The 17426-nt window shown below is 46.8% G+C and overlaps 1 protein-coding gene across 1 annotated transcript in view; it reads left to right on the top strand.

The window, feature by feature from the left end:
• Positions 1-17426, top strand: part of SLC7A14 (solute carrier family 7 member 14) — a 30379-nt gene that overhangs the window by 11192 nt on the left and 1761 nt on the right. The window contains exons 2-7 of the mRNA XM_061374785.1: positions 3629-4027; positions 9888-10124; positions 10891-11108; positions 12995-13141; positions 14218-14426; positions 14977-15854. Of these exons, the coding sequence (XP_061230769.1) occupies positions 3724-4027; positions 9888-10124; positions 10891-11108; positions 12995-13141; positions 14218-14426; positions 14977-15854 (1993 nt within the window). The 5' untranslated portion in view covers positions 3629-3723. The remainder of the gene's footprint in view (positions 1-3628; positions 4028-9887; positions 10125-10890; positions 11109-12994; positions 13142-14217; positions 14427-14976; positions 15855-17426) is intronic.

The raw sequence follows: 17426 nt of genomic DNA on the forward strand, positions 1-17426 counted from the left end.
GGGGCACTGTGTTGCTTTTCACCAGCATGGAGCAGCCAGCAGAAATGAGTTTTACATAGGAATAATTTGTCACCAACCCAGACACTAAGGAATATTCATGCCTGTAAATACCTAGGCCTCTCCTTCTGACTTGATTGCTGTTTTAGTTAATTTACCCTAATGAAGACGAGTGTTTCGGTACAAACAGCGGTTGCTAACAAGCACGTGGTGGCAGTAGGAAGTGCCAGCCGGCAAGGCGGCAGCCAAGGAAAACCGACCCAGGCTGCCTGATGATGAAGAGCTGCACAGCTCCAAAACTTGGCTGCATCTCCCCGAGCCCGGCTTGTCCTCTCCAGGCCACAGCTCCCTTCATCTTCCCAGATTTATCATGCCGAGAGCAAATAAATAGCCACAATTAAAAACTCCTTCCTTCTGGCTATGCGATTCTACCAAGGCAGGGTTAGTGGAGCAGAGCAGAAGCGAATTGTCTCTGCCTCGTGTAAAGGTTGTCATCCATGAGATTATTTTTTTTATGGTTTCAAATGGAGTGACAGGATGTTTTCCAAGCTACAGAGCAGCAATATGCTGATCTCACTTAAACATCTGGAATAGTTTTGAATGATTGCTTTAATTTAATACAGCAGCAGTTATAGAGTTATTTTGTTTTGGAGGCTTTTTTTTTCCCCTTGTTGACTTAGGAGGGGCCATATGAACTGCAGGGCTATGCTGGGCTGCCATGCAGAAGCACCCCTGGTCTCAGCCCAACCCCAGGCAGCTGGAACAGCTCAGCAGCCTAAATCTGGGCACATCAGAGACCCACCAGCCAGTTCCTGCTTTAAATTTAAACCATTTAAAGTATTTAATTTTTAAAATTAAAATAAAAAAAAAGATATATTTTAGCAATTTAAAATTGTTCCTAGAAAAGACTGCCAGTCTTCACAAACCCTTATTCCTAGAAAAGACTGCCAGTTCTTCACAAACCCTTCCCTGCCACCCTTCCCAAACCCTTCATCGGCTACCACAGATACCGCAGACAAGATGATGAAAGATTGCAGGTTTCAAACCACATCTGTCCCAACCTCCTTAAAACACAGGGCAGGTACTGCCATGCCAAAGCACAAAGTTGGTGATGGGAGCAAGGAGCAGCCCACAGCCTCAGCAACTCCATTCCTGTCTTTTCTGGTGGCCTAGCAGCCCCTCTGTGACAATCACAGCCTTCACAAAAGCATCCAGATATGGTATAAAGACATCAAGAGACACAAATCATCTCTTCCCAGTGTCCATTTCTTTCCACAGTTAATCACCCAACTTTTATTTGTCCACCCTCAACATCCAGCCACTGATTCCCAGTATGCTTTTCCTTATAAGAGTTAAGAGCTGACTTTTCAGTATCAATGCTTTTCACCTTACAACAGGTTTTTGACATGAGTAAACCAAGGATGGGTTCACTTGGGAAAGATATTTTCTTACAGTACAAGAAAATACCTTTTGCACAGAGATAAGAACATTGAAGTTGTAACAGTTAAAAAAACAGTTCAAAAACTTCCCCTCTACTTCTAGGCCAGTTTAGGTCAATTTGGCACAATCCTAAGGGTAGCAATCTGAGTCTTGCAAATTCAACTAGAAGCATTCAAAAACTCCAAGGAAAATAATTAAATAAAGAATGGGAAGTGGCTGGGTGAAGTGCAGCAAGACTTCTTTGCCAGCCCGTGTTTCAGAGATACTGTGTTTTGGATAAAAGGAGGATGAATTCTGGGTGGTGATCACTTTGTTTAGAGGAGTTGTTTTCCCTGTGGCTGAAACACCGCACTGGCAAAGGAGAGCTACCAGCACATGAGCACACTGCCCTGAGGACTGCTCTGCCAGATCCCAGCTTGCTGTGGCTCAGCTGCCCCTTCCAACACAAACCTTCAGCTAAATCAGAAAGTAAAACCTAGCCTGAGACCCAGCTACAAACCAGACGATTCCTTGAGCAACCCAAAGCCAAACCCATTTTTTTTTCTTAACCCAAAAATGCACATTTTCTAAAGAGCAGTAACTATTTTATTCTTATTTATTCGTAGCCAGGACATCCAGCCTTTCAACCCGTGGTTGCCCAAGGGAAAAATATCAGCACAGTTTGAACTGTGATCAACCAAAACATGAAATAAAAGCTGTGTTTTACTTAATAAAGTCCAGCAAACAAGACTAGCTGGTGGTCATGATGTGATTTGTATTGGATGTAAAGATGGAAAAATAACTGTTTTGTCTTCAAGGCAATAAAAAAAATAGATCTGTATTAACAAGAAGCTACCAGGTTAAAATTCATATTTAATGAACCTTTTCCTGTTCTGTTACATTGGCATGCAGAGACCAAGAATTCTTGTTATTTTGCTCTAAGTCAAGAAGTCATCATGTGTCACTAGGAAGTCGTTGCTGTTGGTATTAGGATGTCGCCTGAGAACTACACAGTTTGCTAAAGAACAGCACAAAGAGCTGGAGGATGGCAGTTCCTGAAAACATGACTTGAGATAAAAAAGCACAGAGAAAGAGAAAAACAAGAGGATGCCATGATTTTTAAGACAACCCTAGAGTAGATGGGCTCAGGCAGGATCATTTAGAAGTACTTAAGAACAGCTGCAGCCAGCCATGCTCTTGGCCAGTCACTCTCCAGTGGATAGTAGAGCCAGTACTGCTTCTGCTGAGCTTTGCTCCCAGGCTGTCTTAGCAACACAGAAGCCAGACCCCAAAGCATGGTGCAGGTACACCAGAAAAGTGTATCAATAAATATATAAATAAATAAATAAATAAATTTAAAAAGTGTTCCTGAACCAGTTTTCAATAACTACAATAACAAAGTGGTAAATTGAATGATGAAACCACACCAAGGACTCTTTTTAACCACATGATTCATCAGGACCTGAACAAGCAGCACCCTTTAAAACTTCCCCTTTTGGGTTCACCAGAATAACAGCAACACACAAACAGAAAAACCAACCAGGAGCAGCTTCTATAGCACCAAAAAACAATCACATGTCCCTGTAAGTGCCAATTTGCAGTGATCAATCACCATATGCAGCCACAGCCTGGCCCAGGCGGGCAGCAGCCTCAGCATACTTGCTACAGGAGCAAAGCTAAAGTCCCACACTCTTGTTTTGGTGTGGATGGAGCACAGTGATGTCCCACAGTGTGGAATTTGGTGATGGTGTGCTGACACATGGTGCCAGCAGGAACATCCCTGCTTCTGGAATATGCTGTGGCACTGCCAAACTTGGAGTCAGGCTTGCTCCCCACCATGACCCAATGTGCCACAGTGGCTACCAGCATAGTCGTTATTGCTTCTGGTAGAAATTAAGCCATGTAATGGGCACTTGGAGGGTATCAGAGCTCTGCTGCTTATGGGGCTGTATTAGTAACTAGGACTAAAACCACGCAGACAAACAAAAAGGGGGACAGAGCATCTCTGTTGTATCAAACACTTAGGATGAAGAAAGGCAATTTCTTCAGAGAAGCAACACTACTGAAAGCCAAGCTCTCCTCAGCCCCCAGGGCTCTCCCAGCACTGAAGCCCAGCCAGAAACCAGCTCAGGAGACCCTTCTGGTTCCTCCGTGTGGCACCCATCCCTGTTCCCCTACTATTTCAGTTAACAACTGTGTTCCTCCCTTGCAGCCAGGCCGCCAGTGCAGGAGGGAGATGCAGCTGCAGCCTTGAGCGGGTGCTGCCAGAACCGTCTGTGATCCACCTCCACAAGCCCAGCACCAGCCATGAGCCGCTTCTTCTCACGCCTGGACCCACGGCGGGTGCCATGGGGGGCAGCGGGCCATGCCCTGCGCACCCGCGTCCTGCGCACCAAGCCAGTGGAGTCAATGCTGGAGGGCACAGGGACCACTGCCACCCAGGGTGCCAGGCTGGCTAAGGTGCTCACCACCCTTGACCTCATCTCCCTTGGCGTCGGGAGCTGTGTGGGCACAGGCATGTACGTAGTGTCTGGCCTGGTGGCCAAGGAGATGGCAGGGCCCGGGGTCATCGTTTCCTTCATCATCGCTGCTGTTGCCTCCATCTTGTCAGGTGAGTCATGTGCGTGCCTTTTGAGTACATGTCATTACGTGCAACCCCTGGCTCTATTTGTGGGTGGACGCTTGGGAGGACTCAAGCTCAGCAGCACAAGCTACAAAGAAGTAGCAACTTCTCCATAGACTAAAAACCCTTTCACACTGGGCTTACCACCTCAGGTGCACTGTCTCTCATTGCCCAAATATCAAACCGAACCTAATGCCCTGGGAGCCAGCAGCCTAAGTGTAATTACCCCAATGAGCTGCTGATGGCATCCCCAGGGATGGAGCCTGTGGTCAGTATGTTTTCAAAGAGCTGAAAGTTTTGCAGTGTGTGTCCAAGGCAGAGAGTGTGTCTGAGCCACAGCATTGGAGCAGGAGTGCAACATGGTGTGTGGGAAACCCTGGCTCAACAGGAAAGCTGTCATGGCTTGGGTATCACTGGGGCCAGTTTCTTCTGCTATCAACATTGATAACAGTTAAAGAAATTCCTCTATTGGTTTTGGAGTTGATTTTATTGACTCCTATACACGCAGGATCACTGTTTGAATTTCCAAACAAAAAAACCAACAAACAACTGCAAAAACAGAGGAATTACGTATTTTAGTGAAAAGCCATTGAATTCCATCTCCTCTGTAGGAACCCAGCTGAGCATATGGCTTGAGCTGCAGTTTCCACATGAAGCCAGTACTGCTGGCATTTGTCCTTTCCAGATCAGTGCTAACACGATGATGTGATGTCCCTGCTCGGAGGACTTTGCATGCTGTGTCAGTCTGGTATCCAGCTTTTATCTGCAGGTTGGATAAGGAAACCTGAGTAAATGGCAAAGGGCTTTGACAGAAGACAGGAACAGCAAACACAAAGTGACCCAACTCAGCTTTTCAAGTTTTGGATTTTTGTAGGGAGAGATGAAAGCACATTATGCTCTTTCCCTGGAGGTTGTAGTGCTGCTCCATGGAGATCCTACCAAAGTGCATGTGAGTTTGAACCCCTACACCCCAGACACAGCCCTGGCACAGCATGGGGATGAGAGTCACCCTCTCTCCAAAGCTATGCCAGGGAGAACGAGCCAAGTGATGCTGGCTAGGTACCACCACACAGACTCACAGATCCCCACTCACTAGCTGGATCACAGTGACAAGGAGCTCAGACACATATACCACTGGTTTATCCTAGAACAAGAGCTGAGAACTCACTGAGTGCAGTGAGATCCCTTGCTTGAGATCTCAACACAACAGATGAACCAGAATGCCCATTTTTTAACCAAGGCAGTAGGTAGCATCAGTGTCTTTATCTTTTACCAGTGCCTGCTTTCTCTCCTCTACGAGGGTTTTGCTGGCTATGATGCAAACCAAGAGCAAACGGAGCTTGGGTGCGTCTCATCAAACAAAAACATGCTGTGCTCCAAAAAGGGGCTTTTTCACCCCAGACGTGAACCCTGCCCCACAGCAGGGAGCTCCTCCTGCCTTTGCCCACAGGAGCCTGCACTGCTTGCCACTCAGCTTTCATCTCCCCTTGCTTTTGTAGCCCTGGGAAAGTGTTTTGCAAAGGATGCAGTGTTTTGATAGTCTCCTTGGCTGCTTCCTCACTTCATCCTTGACACTGCTGTTGCTTTTAACAGCAACACATTTTTGGCAAATGAAACCAAGCAAGAGTCTGGGCTGAACAGGCTATTTGGCTCGTTGAGAACACAATTTCAGCTCTCGCATCATGGTCACTCCTGGTGGGCTAGGCACTGAGCTTGGGCAGGTGTGCACAGACAGATTTTGAGGAACTTCTTACAGTTTTAAGGCCAGATGGGAACACTAGATCACCTTCTCTGCCTTGGTGCACCACAGATCACCACGTCAGATCCCACTCTCTTTTAAGCTAGCCCAGAAGGGTTTTGGCTAAAAAAATGCCCCTTCCAGAAAGCCATTTGGCTCCCTGGGAACAGCCCCAGGGAAGCCCCGCCAGGCAGGTCCTGCCAGTGAGAAATCCCTATGCACTGTTTAGCCCTGATAGGGAGTTTTCTGACTTCATCTGCCAGACAAACTGCAGTTATGCCTTCCCCTAGGTTTAAACAGCATGTGCTCCATCAGGGTACTTACAGACAGACTGTAATTGATTAAGCTGATAAATTAAATCAATCTCTTTTATTCTGTCACTGGAAAGCCTTTTATTCAGCTGTCAAACAGAAATGCTTGCCTAACTTCCCCTCACAAAGCCTCCAGCGCAGGGAACACCACAGGTTCCCTCCATAAGCTGTGACCACTGGGATTCCCCACTCTTAACTTCGTGTCTAACCAAAACCCCTTGTTGGCAGAAATCAGCATCCTACCCAACCCCATTGCCCTCTCCCCAGCTTTTGCCACCAGCCATTGCTTGTGCCTTTGGTGATCTCCTTTCCTAAAGTAACAAAACCTCATGGAGCACACTCTGCAAACCACTTATTGTAAGCTCAGGCAAGAGCTAGGTCCTCCCACATGATGGTTACAGGTGTGGGATAGCTTTCACTGTGACAAAACTCCACAAGCTTTTGTGTCAGACTGTGCAAGAAAAGAAGAGACTCTCCCATGAGAACTGCTCTGTAACCCCAGGAACCCTTGGTGGGGATTTCAAGCACCAAGCTACAGAGTTTTGGAGCATACTGATGTACTCTTACCTGGTATGCATGTGGGAGCAGGCTCAGCAACAGCCTTGGTGCACAACAGAGCAGGATATAGCTGAGCATGTGTCTCAGGTGCTGCAGGATGAGGTCCACAATGCGGTGCTCCAGCTGAGGCTGATCATCGGCCGCTTCCGTGCTGCTGGAGAGTTGGGAGTCCTTTTTCTAAGGAAGCTTTCTTTACAGAGCTGCCTTTTATATATCTGCACACAGTGACTGTGGAACACAATGGACAGGCTTTCTGAAAATAGTGTTTTGCTGTACATCTGCCTCCATAAATTGATTGCTTTTGGTTAATGAAGGATAGTCCCTCTAGATGCCTCTCCAGCAAAAGTCCCCAGTGAGCAGGTCAGGATGCCAATGCCCAAGCCACTGCTAACATAGAAACATCTGACCTGTATACTGACACTGTATGCAAAGCTTCTGGTTGCCTCACCTCCTACCCTCAAACAAGATAAACCAGAGAATGGAGAGATCAATTAAATCTGAAAAATTGGGTTTTGTAGATGGGATCTTGGAAGGACCAAAGTCATGGACCAAACCACTCAGCTGTGTTTACGTCTTGCTGAATAATGGCAATAATTGTGTAATTATATCAGCATTATGACCATCACAGCAGTTACAAATGTAGCTGATAGTCAGAGAAAAGAAATGTAAAAAGCCTGCTCTTCTAAACAACCACTGTGTTGGTTTGTTTTCTGCCAAAACTTGCAAACACACTTGACTGGGGAGGGAGAGGAAATCTGTCTTCAAATTCAAAGAGAGAGGTCTCAGCATCCCCTTCAGACCTGGAGCCAGGCACTGGCAGAACTGCACCTCTTCGGGTACAGGGGATGAAGTACTGAATAGCAGGAGAGTACAAGAAATAACTAAGATGCAGTTGTAGTGTAATAATAATAATAATAATAATACACTAGTGATGCAGTAGAGATTAGTGAGATAAAATCTGCACCCTGATGGATTGTGAAATTTTCTTCCTTTTTAAGCAGAGAGGGACGTGCTGTGAACCCTGTTTCTGACGAAGGACCTGCAGCACCACAAAGTAAAGTGATTTGATCAGTGGCACCTGATACAGCCATTGACAGTCAGGGGTGGATGACAGATCTTGCATCACGTGTAGCCTGGACTGGACGTTGCATGCTATGATAGAAAGTACTTTATTTTCTTAATATATGCTGATACCTAATGCAGATAGCCACAATGTGTTGCTGTACCCAATGCACAGTGAAAGACTGATGTTCTAGTTTGAGATCCTAGTAAAGTAACTGAAAACTCAAACATTTTATACATATTAATGTCTTTGCTTTACCATGATCATCTGTATCAATAACAATCATCTTTAATCCTTATCTTGTCATTGGCTAAAAGTAGAGTTGCCTCCAAAAAATATTACGTGATTTTTAAGGCCATCAAAGAGAGAAACTAGACACTTGTCCCCATCAGAGCACCTGTTTCATAAATCATTCAGGCCTGTAGTTATCTATGAATGTCTTACCTTTGCTGAGTGCATGCATTTTTCATCAGCTTTAAATAACGACCATCTGTAAGGCTGGATGATGGGAATGTCTTGCTGCTCCTGTAGTTGGGCCTGCTTTACAGAAATCAGGCTTTGAAGACCCCCATTGCAAAGCACTGCCAGCATTGTGCATGCAAGTTAACAGTGAATGGAATGTAAAAATCCTCCAATACCAAGAAAAGAATCACCACCAAATTCAGCGTAAGGATTCAATAATTCTGTGTTTGTACCGTGTAAAAACTGCACTAGCAGTGAGAACAGCAACCTCTTAACTTTTTTATAAATTATTCATTTCTTTCTCTATACTGAACTGATTGCAAATTTGAAGCAATTATTATCTTCTAAATAGAGAATAGTAGTTGATAAAGAGCCCACTAATTACTACATGTTCACACAATGATAGTAACAGCGCTAACCCGTTATCCCATACAAGCTGAACTGTAGTCTTTGGGGCAAGGGCTCAATCAGCGTTAAACACGCAGGACACAGTGTGCCCTTCCAGGACTTGTTCTGACTAATATTTGGGGAATTTATGACTAAGTCCATCCAATCCTTTTAAATAAAATCTAATGGTTGTTTTAAGACATCAATGTGTCAGGGTCAAGTTTTTATTGAAAAGTATCCTGACATAGTAAGTACACAAGGAGTTTGGAAAGTATTAAAGTCCACTGAAATCGCCTCCTAAAGAGTTCCTATTAAATACTTCTTTTTGCTTCTCTTCTTCTGCAAAGTCAGTTTTGCAAGTGTTCTTCAGAATGAGACTTACGTGTAACATTTTTGAGTGTCAAAATAACTTGTTCTCTGCGTAAGATGGCTTTAAACTCTTCTTGCATGGGTACAAATTAAAGCAGGGATGAGCAGGACAGTTCTCATGCCTGGATCTTCATAGCAGTAACCCAAGATAGGTATTAGGAGATTGCATAGCCAGGGCAAGGAGCGGTATAGGATTGCATGAGCCCTCCTGTAGCGTCTTGCTCTAGGATGAGGCTGGGCAAAAGTGGTCCAGGATCCCACACAGTGATTAGAACCACCCCTGACCTCCCTGTGCTCTACAGTACTTCAAAGAAACATAAACACTGTCCTCTGGCAGGTCCCACTGTAACCACCTTTCCCCGGCAAGCCCCAGGGCTATGATGGTTTCTGCAGCCAAAAGCACTGGGAGCTTACCAGAACATGGATACCACAATAAAACATTTTATAAAATCCCAGGAAAAACAGCAAAAATCATGTTATGGTGTCATGGTTGGATGGGGAAGACGAGGTACCTATCATCGTCAAAGCTACTTCAGGGAAACAGGGCTCCAAGCACCACAACACCCATGGTGCTCAGTTCTATACCCAGCTTTAGTTTTGTGTTGGGGGGGGCTGCAGTTGGCCATGCCAAAGGTCCCACATCAGAGGCATACACCTGTGACAAGGCTTTTCTGCAACAGGCTGTGAAGGCTTGGATAGTTTGAACTGTGCAGCCATAAAAAAAAAAGAAGAAAAAAGAAAAAAATCACAGCTTGATTTTAATGAAAAATGGGTTGGATTTTAACCCAAATGACTGGGGAGGGAGGGTCATCATAGCCCCCTGTGATGTCTCTGTGCTCCTGATGCTGACTACAGCCCTGAGCATTTCCTGGCACCTCCATGCAGGTGAAACCAAGGCAGTTTCGATTTCTCCTTTTCCAAGCACATTTTCCTTACGTTGTTCCATGTTTTTCTAACCAGGAGTTTGCTACGCTGAGTTTGGTGTGCGGGTCCCCAAGACCACGGGCTCTGCCTACACCTACAGCTATGTGACAGTGGGGGAGTTTGTGGCATTCTTCATTGGCTGGAACCTCATCCTGGAGTACCTGATTGGCACGGCCGCAGGCGCCAGTGCCCTCAGCAGCATGTTTGACTCGCTGGCCAACCACACCATCAGCCGCTGGATGATCAACAGCGTCGGGACACTGAACGGACTAGGTGCGTCATGCTGTGCATAGGCTCCCAATCACTCAAAAAGTAATTGGAAGCTCGTCAGAAGTCAGACATGGATATTAGGCTTCATTCATTATTTACTATCCGTCTGCCTCTGGTACTTTGCCTTTGCAGTCTGGTTCATAGATGGGATTCAGGGAATGGGGTACACAATACTTTGAGCCCCTTTGGGATCAGCTGGCATTTAGCAGAATAAGCACCCAGAAAAATTAGTCAAATGCCAGAGGCTAGGGACAATACAGGAGCACTTCACCCAGTGCAAGCACTCTGCTTGGTCCTGTTAAAGCACACGCTTGTACTCTCTTGTTAGAGAGTACAAGCTGGTGTCTACGGTACTGCCATATAGAAACTCAGGGTTGTGATGGTCCTGTATGAACAGCAGTTCCAGTCCATAGTTCCCACCAATAAGTAAAACAGCCAGCTGTCCTATACCTGTGTCATGAGAACTTGGTGTTTGATTGATTTTTAACTAGTACTAAGCAGACATGTTATGCAGACTGGGATCTGATTGTTTCTTCTCTGCCCTCACAAAGCTCCTAACAGTGTCTTGAGGCAACAAGATTTATTACCTTAATAAAACAACTTTAGCTAGCAGAGGCAGGAGCATCTGGAGCCTGACTTTGCAATGAGGCCAAGGGGTTCTGCAAAGCCTCAGGATCTGAAAAGTGTTTAAAAAAGCCCCTACAGAGTTTCTGAAGGTGCTGTCTGCAGCTATGGATTCAGAGTTAAACACCTCTTTTCTCTTACCTAGGGAAAGGAGAGGAGTCGTACCCTGACCTTCTTGCTCTGGTCATTGCTGTCATTGTCACCATCATTGTAGCAATAGGGGTGAAGAACTCAGTGGGGCTGAACAACGTGCTCAACGTCATTAACCTGGCAGTCTGGATCTTTATCATGATCGCTGGTCTCTTCTATATTAAAAGTGACAACTGGGCTGAAGGGCAATTCCTGCCATTTGGATGGCCGGGGGTAAGTCCTGGGCACAGGGAGGGACACACAGCACCTCAGCCGAGCCACACACTTCGTGGTGGTGTATACCGCTCATCTTTCCTTGTGGTATACACACCCTACTGCCACTGCAGTCCCCAGATCTCAACCCTGCTAAACCTACCTGTGTGTCGGCCAAGGACCTCCAACTTCCAGCACTGTAGGCTTGGATCCAGGCCTCCTCACTCCACCAGACCCAAAGAGTTCGGCAATGCTTTACCCATATCTCTTAGAAAAAAAAACCCAAATTTTCCCAAAACTTCCTCCTCAAGAGCCAAACTCCACATGAATGTGTACCCCAGGAAATGTCACTAATTGCCTGGCAATGGAGCAAAATGCAGTGGCCATCCAAGACAGAGTGCTCAGGAGGAGCTGGCTCAGCCTCTGCTGAGGGGGAGATACTTGTGTTGGCTGTTTTTCAACAACAATGTTCTCAAGCATTTGTTTTGAGCACTTCATAACGCCACCTGCCAGTACTTATTTTATGGATGTTTCCCTAAAGCTTACTGAGAATTTGGACATATTTGGCTTTTTTAGCTTGCTTGCCCTGGTTTTTATCCAAAGATGAACAGAGACTGAAAATATCTCAGCTGGCCTAAACCCAAGATAATTTCTCAGATTTACACTGCTCAACTCCATCAGGGTTTTGTGCAGAAAAACAAGCAAGAAAGTAAAATAAACCAAGAGTCTTGATTATTGAAAGGGTCCCAAGCTGCCTTACAGTCCCTGCACCTCCCTTTAGTAAATCAATACCTCTCTGCCAGAGAACAACAGTGACAAGAGCACTGAAGCCCATTCAAGAGCAGAGATTATATTTACCTTTGCATTGTGCTTGGCTTTTTATGCCATACAATAGGAATGAAAAAGAGAAAATGGAAAGCAGCTGGTTTGCTCCAATCAAACTCACCAAATATGTCCTGGCAAAAAAAAATCATAGATTTAAATAAATGCATATCCAAACCACATCAAAACTTATAGGGTCTTCCCACCATTTTCAGCTGGCTGTTTGTCTATTTGTTTGTAAAAGTAAATCCACCAGGAACATAGGGGATACTTTAAAAAGGTGATTACAGGTAGTCTCCTGAAAGAGGTGTTACTGTGTGCTCCATCACTAGACAGCTGAGATGACAGGAATGTGAAGAACGTGTGATACCCAGCTAACTAGCTAGACACATGCAAACGGTCACTCACAGACACACAGTCTTTAGCCAGCTCTAGCATTGCTTTCCTATCATTGTCCTTGCTACTATTGTATATTTTTAAAAATCGTATTAAAAAATAACCAAACAGTACAAATAATTCCTCATTCAAGTGCTCCAATGTGTGCTCCTAACCTGTCTGCAGCTTCCAAGCAAAACAAAGGTTTGGAAAATGGAGTACATTTGACTGTTGCTGCTCTCTTCTGCTTCCTCTGCTAGCAGACCTTGCTGCCACATGAGACATCTTGCTAAGCATGTAAACATGCTCCAAATCCCTAATAATATAAAGGGTTTTGAGGTGGAGGATTGTGAAAGCAAACCTGAAATTGGTTAATTGTCTCCTCTGTCACTGCCAGGATCTCCCAGCAGATCTGGGCACCGCATGGGCTCAGGTTTGTGGTGCACCACGAGTGAGCTGCAGATACCCCCCAGTGGCTCGGGCCACATGTTGGAATCTTTTCCCTAGGCCAGATCACTGTGCTATGGGTGTTCCCAGGGCCAGTCCCCTGATGGGAATGCCCAGCAATATGTGTGCACCCCTTGATCTGACCCACTCACCCTGTAGCTCCAAGGAGGCAGAACTGGGCTCCTTCATTTCTGCTCAGTTCCCTCTCCCTGGATGGGTGCCAGCCTCATTCCTGGCACTCAGATGCTTGATCCTCCATGCAGGTGCTCAAAGGGGCTGCGACCTGTTTCTATGCCTTCATCGGCTTTGACATCATTGCTACCACGGGAGAAGAAGCAAAGAACCCCAACACCTCCATCCCATACGCCATCACGGCCTCACTCGTCATGTGTTTGACAGCATATGTGTCAGTAAGTACTAGTTGTACATGTGTAAATGTACATGAATATGTATGTATGCATATATATAGTTAAAAAATTATATATATATATAGCGCGTCCCTTCTGGGCATCTGCGCGGCTGCCCTCCCCATGAGCCAGGGTGCCAGTCTGACCCTCAGACAAGGGCCCTTTCTGTGGTGGGAACTGAGACATCAGCTGTGTTTCCATGTGTCCGCATCACCCTGCCGAGGCTCACCTCGGCCGCAGCCCAGTGTGTCCTCAGGCTCCCGACACCCTGCCGAGATCCCTCTGCTGGCTGCAGGGAGATGGTGACACCCAGCTTTTTCCTCACCCCTCATCCTGATCCACAGCTATTTTTGCTTCCATAAGTGCAGCAAAGCAGGAGCAGCAGCACTGCAGCAACTTTCTGCATGTTTTGGGGAAAAGCAGCACTGCCTCCGCTGGAGATATGGGAGAGGGTCCACGTGAGTGGGAGGATGGGCAGGGATAGACATGCCAGAGATACCCAGCTGCTCTGCACCCCTGTAAGTGCATGCCTGTACTCAGGGATTTTCCTTGTAAAAAGCAAAATTGAGTCACAAAGGAGAAATCCCACTGTTCTGATCATTTCAAATAAACTCAGCCACTGCCTCTCCTGCAGCATGGTGCCCTTCCTTCAAAACCAATTCTTTTGGCTTGAATAGCATCATAGTGTAGCCCCAAGCAATGATGTCTTGGGTTTTCACGCGACCCATGAGGAGTACATGACTCGGGCAGTGCTGTCCCTGCACAGGAACACAGCCAACGCAGGTGTAACTAGCCTCTCCCAGTCCCACCAGTCTCCTGCATCACCACAGCAGAAGGGTTCAAGGTGTCACCTTCTTGCCATGGCAGTCTGAGGCCCCACAGTTTCTGGATTAAACACCCAGGAGTGGTAACAGGAAAGTGTTTACAGGCCTTACCTCCAGCATTTTACATTCCCTCCCCAGAGGACATAGGGATGCAGTCCCAGTCAGACTGGGAATTTTTGGCTTTCCACCCTTGAGAAGCAGCCCCCGCACACTGCTGCTGACACCTCTGTCCTGCTACTCTTGTCTTCTCCCCAGGTGAGCATCATCCTCACACTGATGGTGCCCTATGATGCCATCGACACAGAGTCCCCACTGATGGAAATGTTTGTGGCTCACGGCTTCAACGCAGCCAAGTTCATTGTTGCCATTGGGTCTGTGGCTGGCCTGACTGTCAGCTTGCTGGGATCCCTCTTCCCAATGCCGAGAGTCATTTATGCCATGGCTGGTGATGGACTGCTCTTCAGGTCAGTCATGCCCATGCTGGCATTTATTTTTGCCCCCTTGGAACCCCAAGGGGTGGTTTTCTGGGGAGGGGGTCTCTCCTGTGCGCTAACAAGCCAGTGGCATCACTGCAGGGAGCAGTGGTCATGCACAGACTCGGTGCCTGCAGAATGGGGCACACACCAAAGCAAAATCATGGTGTGTAGGGGGTGAAATTAGGAGTGATCTATGCAAAAGTTTCTCTCTTGGTGCTGGTACCTAGAGGCTCAGCTTATGTGAGGATGAGCGCTCAATTCAAGAGTTACTTGCAAAGGAGAGCAGCTAATATGCATAAAATCTTGGCACTTACTCACGAGTGTCCAAACGCCCATTTCATTGCTGGTTAGACCTAGATGTAACTCCAGATCCATCCTCAACAATATTTCCAGTCCCCAGCTGTCTGGAGTCTAAGCTTCAAGAAGCAACAAGAGCTGTAGGGACCACAGCTCTGAGCCTGGCCTCAGGTAAGGGCAATTGCGAAAGGAACCACTGTCATCTGCAGTTTTAACCTTATGCAACTGTTTTACACTCCAGATTTTTGTCCCACGTCAGTTCTTACACGGAAACCCCTGTAGTGGCTTGTATTGTCTCCGGATTCCTCGCAGCACTGCTCTCCTTGCTGGTTAGCCTGCGGGACCTGATAGAAATGATGTCCATTGGCACGCTGCTTGCCTACACGCTGGTCTCCGTCTGTGTCCTGCTCCTCCGATACCAGCCCGAGAGTGACATTGATGGCTTTGTCAAATTCCTCTCTGAGGAGCACACCAAGAAGAAGGAGGGCATCCTGGCCGACTGTGAGAAGGAGGCTTGCTCCCCGGGAAGTGAAGGAGAAGAGTTTGCTGGCCCACCGACCAACACGTGTGGAGCAAAAAATCTCCCATCACTGGGGGACAACGAGATGCTAATTGGGAAATCTGATAAATCCACCTACAGCGTGAATCATCCCAATTACGGTACAGTAGACATGACCACAGGAATAGAGGCGGATGAGTCGGAGAACATCTACCTCATTAAGCTGAAGAAGTTGATCGGCCCTCGCTACTACACGATGCGGATCCACCTCGGACTGCCAGGGAAAATGGACCGCCCCACGGTGGCCACTGGCCACACAGTCACCACCTGCGTGCTCCTGCTCTTTGTCCTCATGTTCATCTTCTGCTCCTTCATCATTTTTGGGGCAGACTACATCTACGAGCAGAGCTGGTGGGCTGTCCTCCTCGTCGTGCTGATGATCCTGCTCATCATTGTGCTGGTGTTTGTGATCCTGCAGCAGCCAGAAAACCCCAAGAAGCTGCCCTACATGGCACCTTGCCTGCCCTTTGTCCCTGCCTTTGCTATGCTGGTGAATATCTATCTCATGCTGAAGCTCTCCACTGTCACGTGGATCCGATTTGCCGTATGGTGTTTTGTGGGTGAGTCCCAGGTTCATTTGTTTTGTTCTTCTATCTAATGCTCTTTTGAAAGGGTGTTAATAATAACCTGCTTCTTCACCTGGGACATACATCCTTTTCATTTGTCCCTTGTCATCCTGAAGTTCTTATAAACCTCAGTTAATCAAGCCCCCGAACCGCAGCTAGATGGAGAATTACACCTCCAGAAAATGTCAGCTTGATGGCAATAAACTGTTCCATGCAAAGGTGACTGTTTTGATGGGTCTTTTGATGTGAGGTAGGTGGGTTCTGCAGATTGCCTCACAGGCAGGTTTCCTACAGAAATCTGCCTGCTTTCTTGCTATTTCACCCACTTGAGCTCTTCAGCAGCCCACACCAATACCTCAGCACTGCTTTTCCAAAGACCAGAGCTGCGCAACCCAAACAGCCCTGGAGAATCAGAGCCAAGGGATCTGTGGACTATATCTCCTTTTCTCGGTCTAAGTCCTTAACTCTGTGGCAGGGGGATCTCAGGACTTGCAGGCTTTGTTGTAGACTTTTTTTGCCAAATTTAGTCTTCCTGGAACATGGCCATGGCTTGGCATGTTGTTCTGGGTTCATAGTTTCCCTTGCTTTACATTGCAACCCACTTACTCCACAAACCCAAGAGAAAAAGACCAGCTCTCGTTGCTCCTCCTGAAGGCTCCCAAGCCTGTACTATAGAGAACTGAAGCAACAAGACAGTGCCAAAGCCAAGGGGCTCTTTACAGAGAAATGATAACCGCAGAGGTAAACATATATATTTCAGCAGCCCACAGGGGCAACAGTTGTAGACAACAGACCCAGCTGCCAGCAATGGCAGTGAGACAATTAAGCCACACCTTTAATGTGTAATGGACTCCACCAGTCCCATCCACGGCTGCTTGCCTGCTGAGGAGGTAAATCCCATTTGCTTTTATGGCAGAGATGTGCAGTCCTGCCACACAGACTCTGGATTTAACCTCAGAAGCAGTTCTGCATTGCCAGTCTTAGACTGTGGAGAAGTCTGGGTTTCTCCATGCACATATCTGGTGTAGGTTAAACCCAGGTGCACTGGAAATTAGATCTCCAGCTACATTTGCTTCCAGGGAAAGCATTGGTGCAGAAAGGTGAGATCAGGTGGGAGAAGACAAAATGAAATTACTGAGGGGAAGAGGACAGTGTTTCAGAGCTGGTTTAATACCAAATACACCCCTCCTGACAGCCCTGGGGCACACGTGGCTGTGAGCACCAGTGGGAGAGAGACTGAGAGCGTGAGAGAACTCCAAGAGGAAAAAGATAGCCAGGAGCATAGCAGGTGGAGATGTGGGTTGTTGGGACTTGGGAGCCTCCACACATCTGCTGGGAGCTGTGGTCCTACCGAGGCTGCGGATGGCATGATAGCATGGCCAGCAGCAATCCCAGCTGATGTTTAAAATATACAGACAGCCCTCGGGTCACAGCTGGCAGCCTCAAAACACACACTCAGCAGCTTCAAAGAGCAGACATCAACTACAGCATACACTAGGCTTTAAAAATAGAGGTATATTTACTTACACTTAATTGTCAGCTGGAGCCAGCCCAGCGTAGGTGGAA

Source organism: Neopsephotus bourkii, unplaced genomic scaffold, assembly GCF_033783945.1.
Source record: "Neopsephotus bourkii isolate Nb327-2 ecotype Australia unplaced genomic scaffold, CSIRO-AGI_Nbou_v1 NB_1654, whole genome shotgun sequence".
NCBI classification, from domain to species: domain Eukaryota; kingdom Metazoa; phylum Chordata; class Aves; order Psittaciformes; family Psittacidae; genus Neopsephotus; species Neopsephotus bourkii.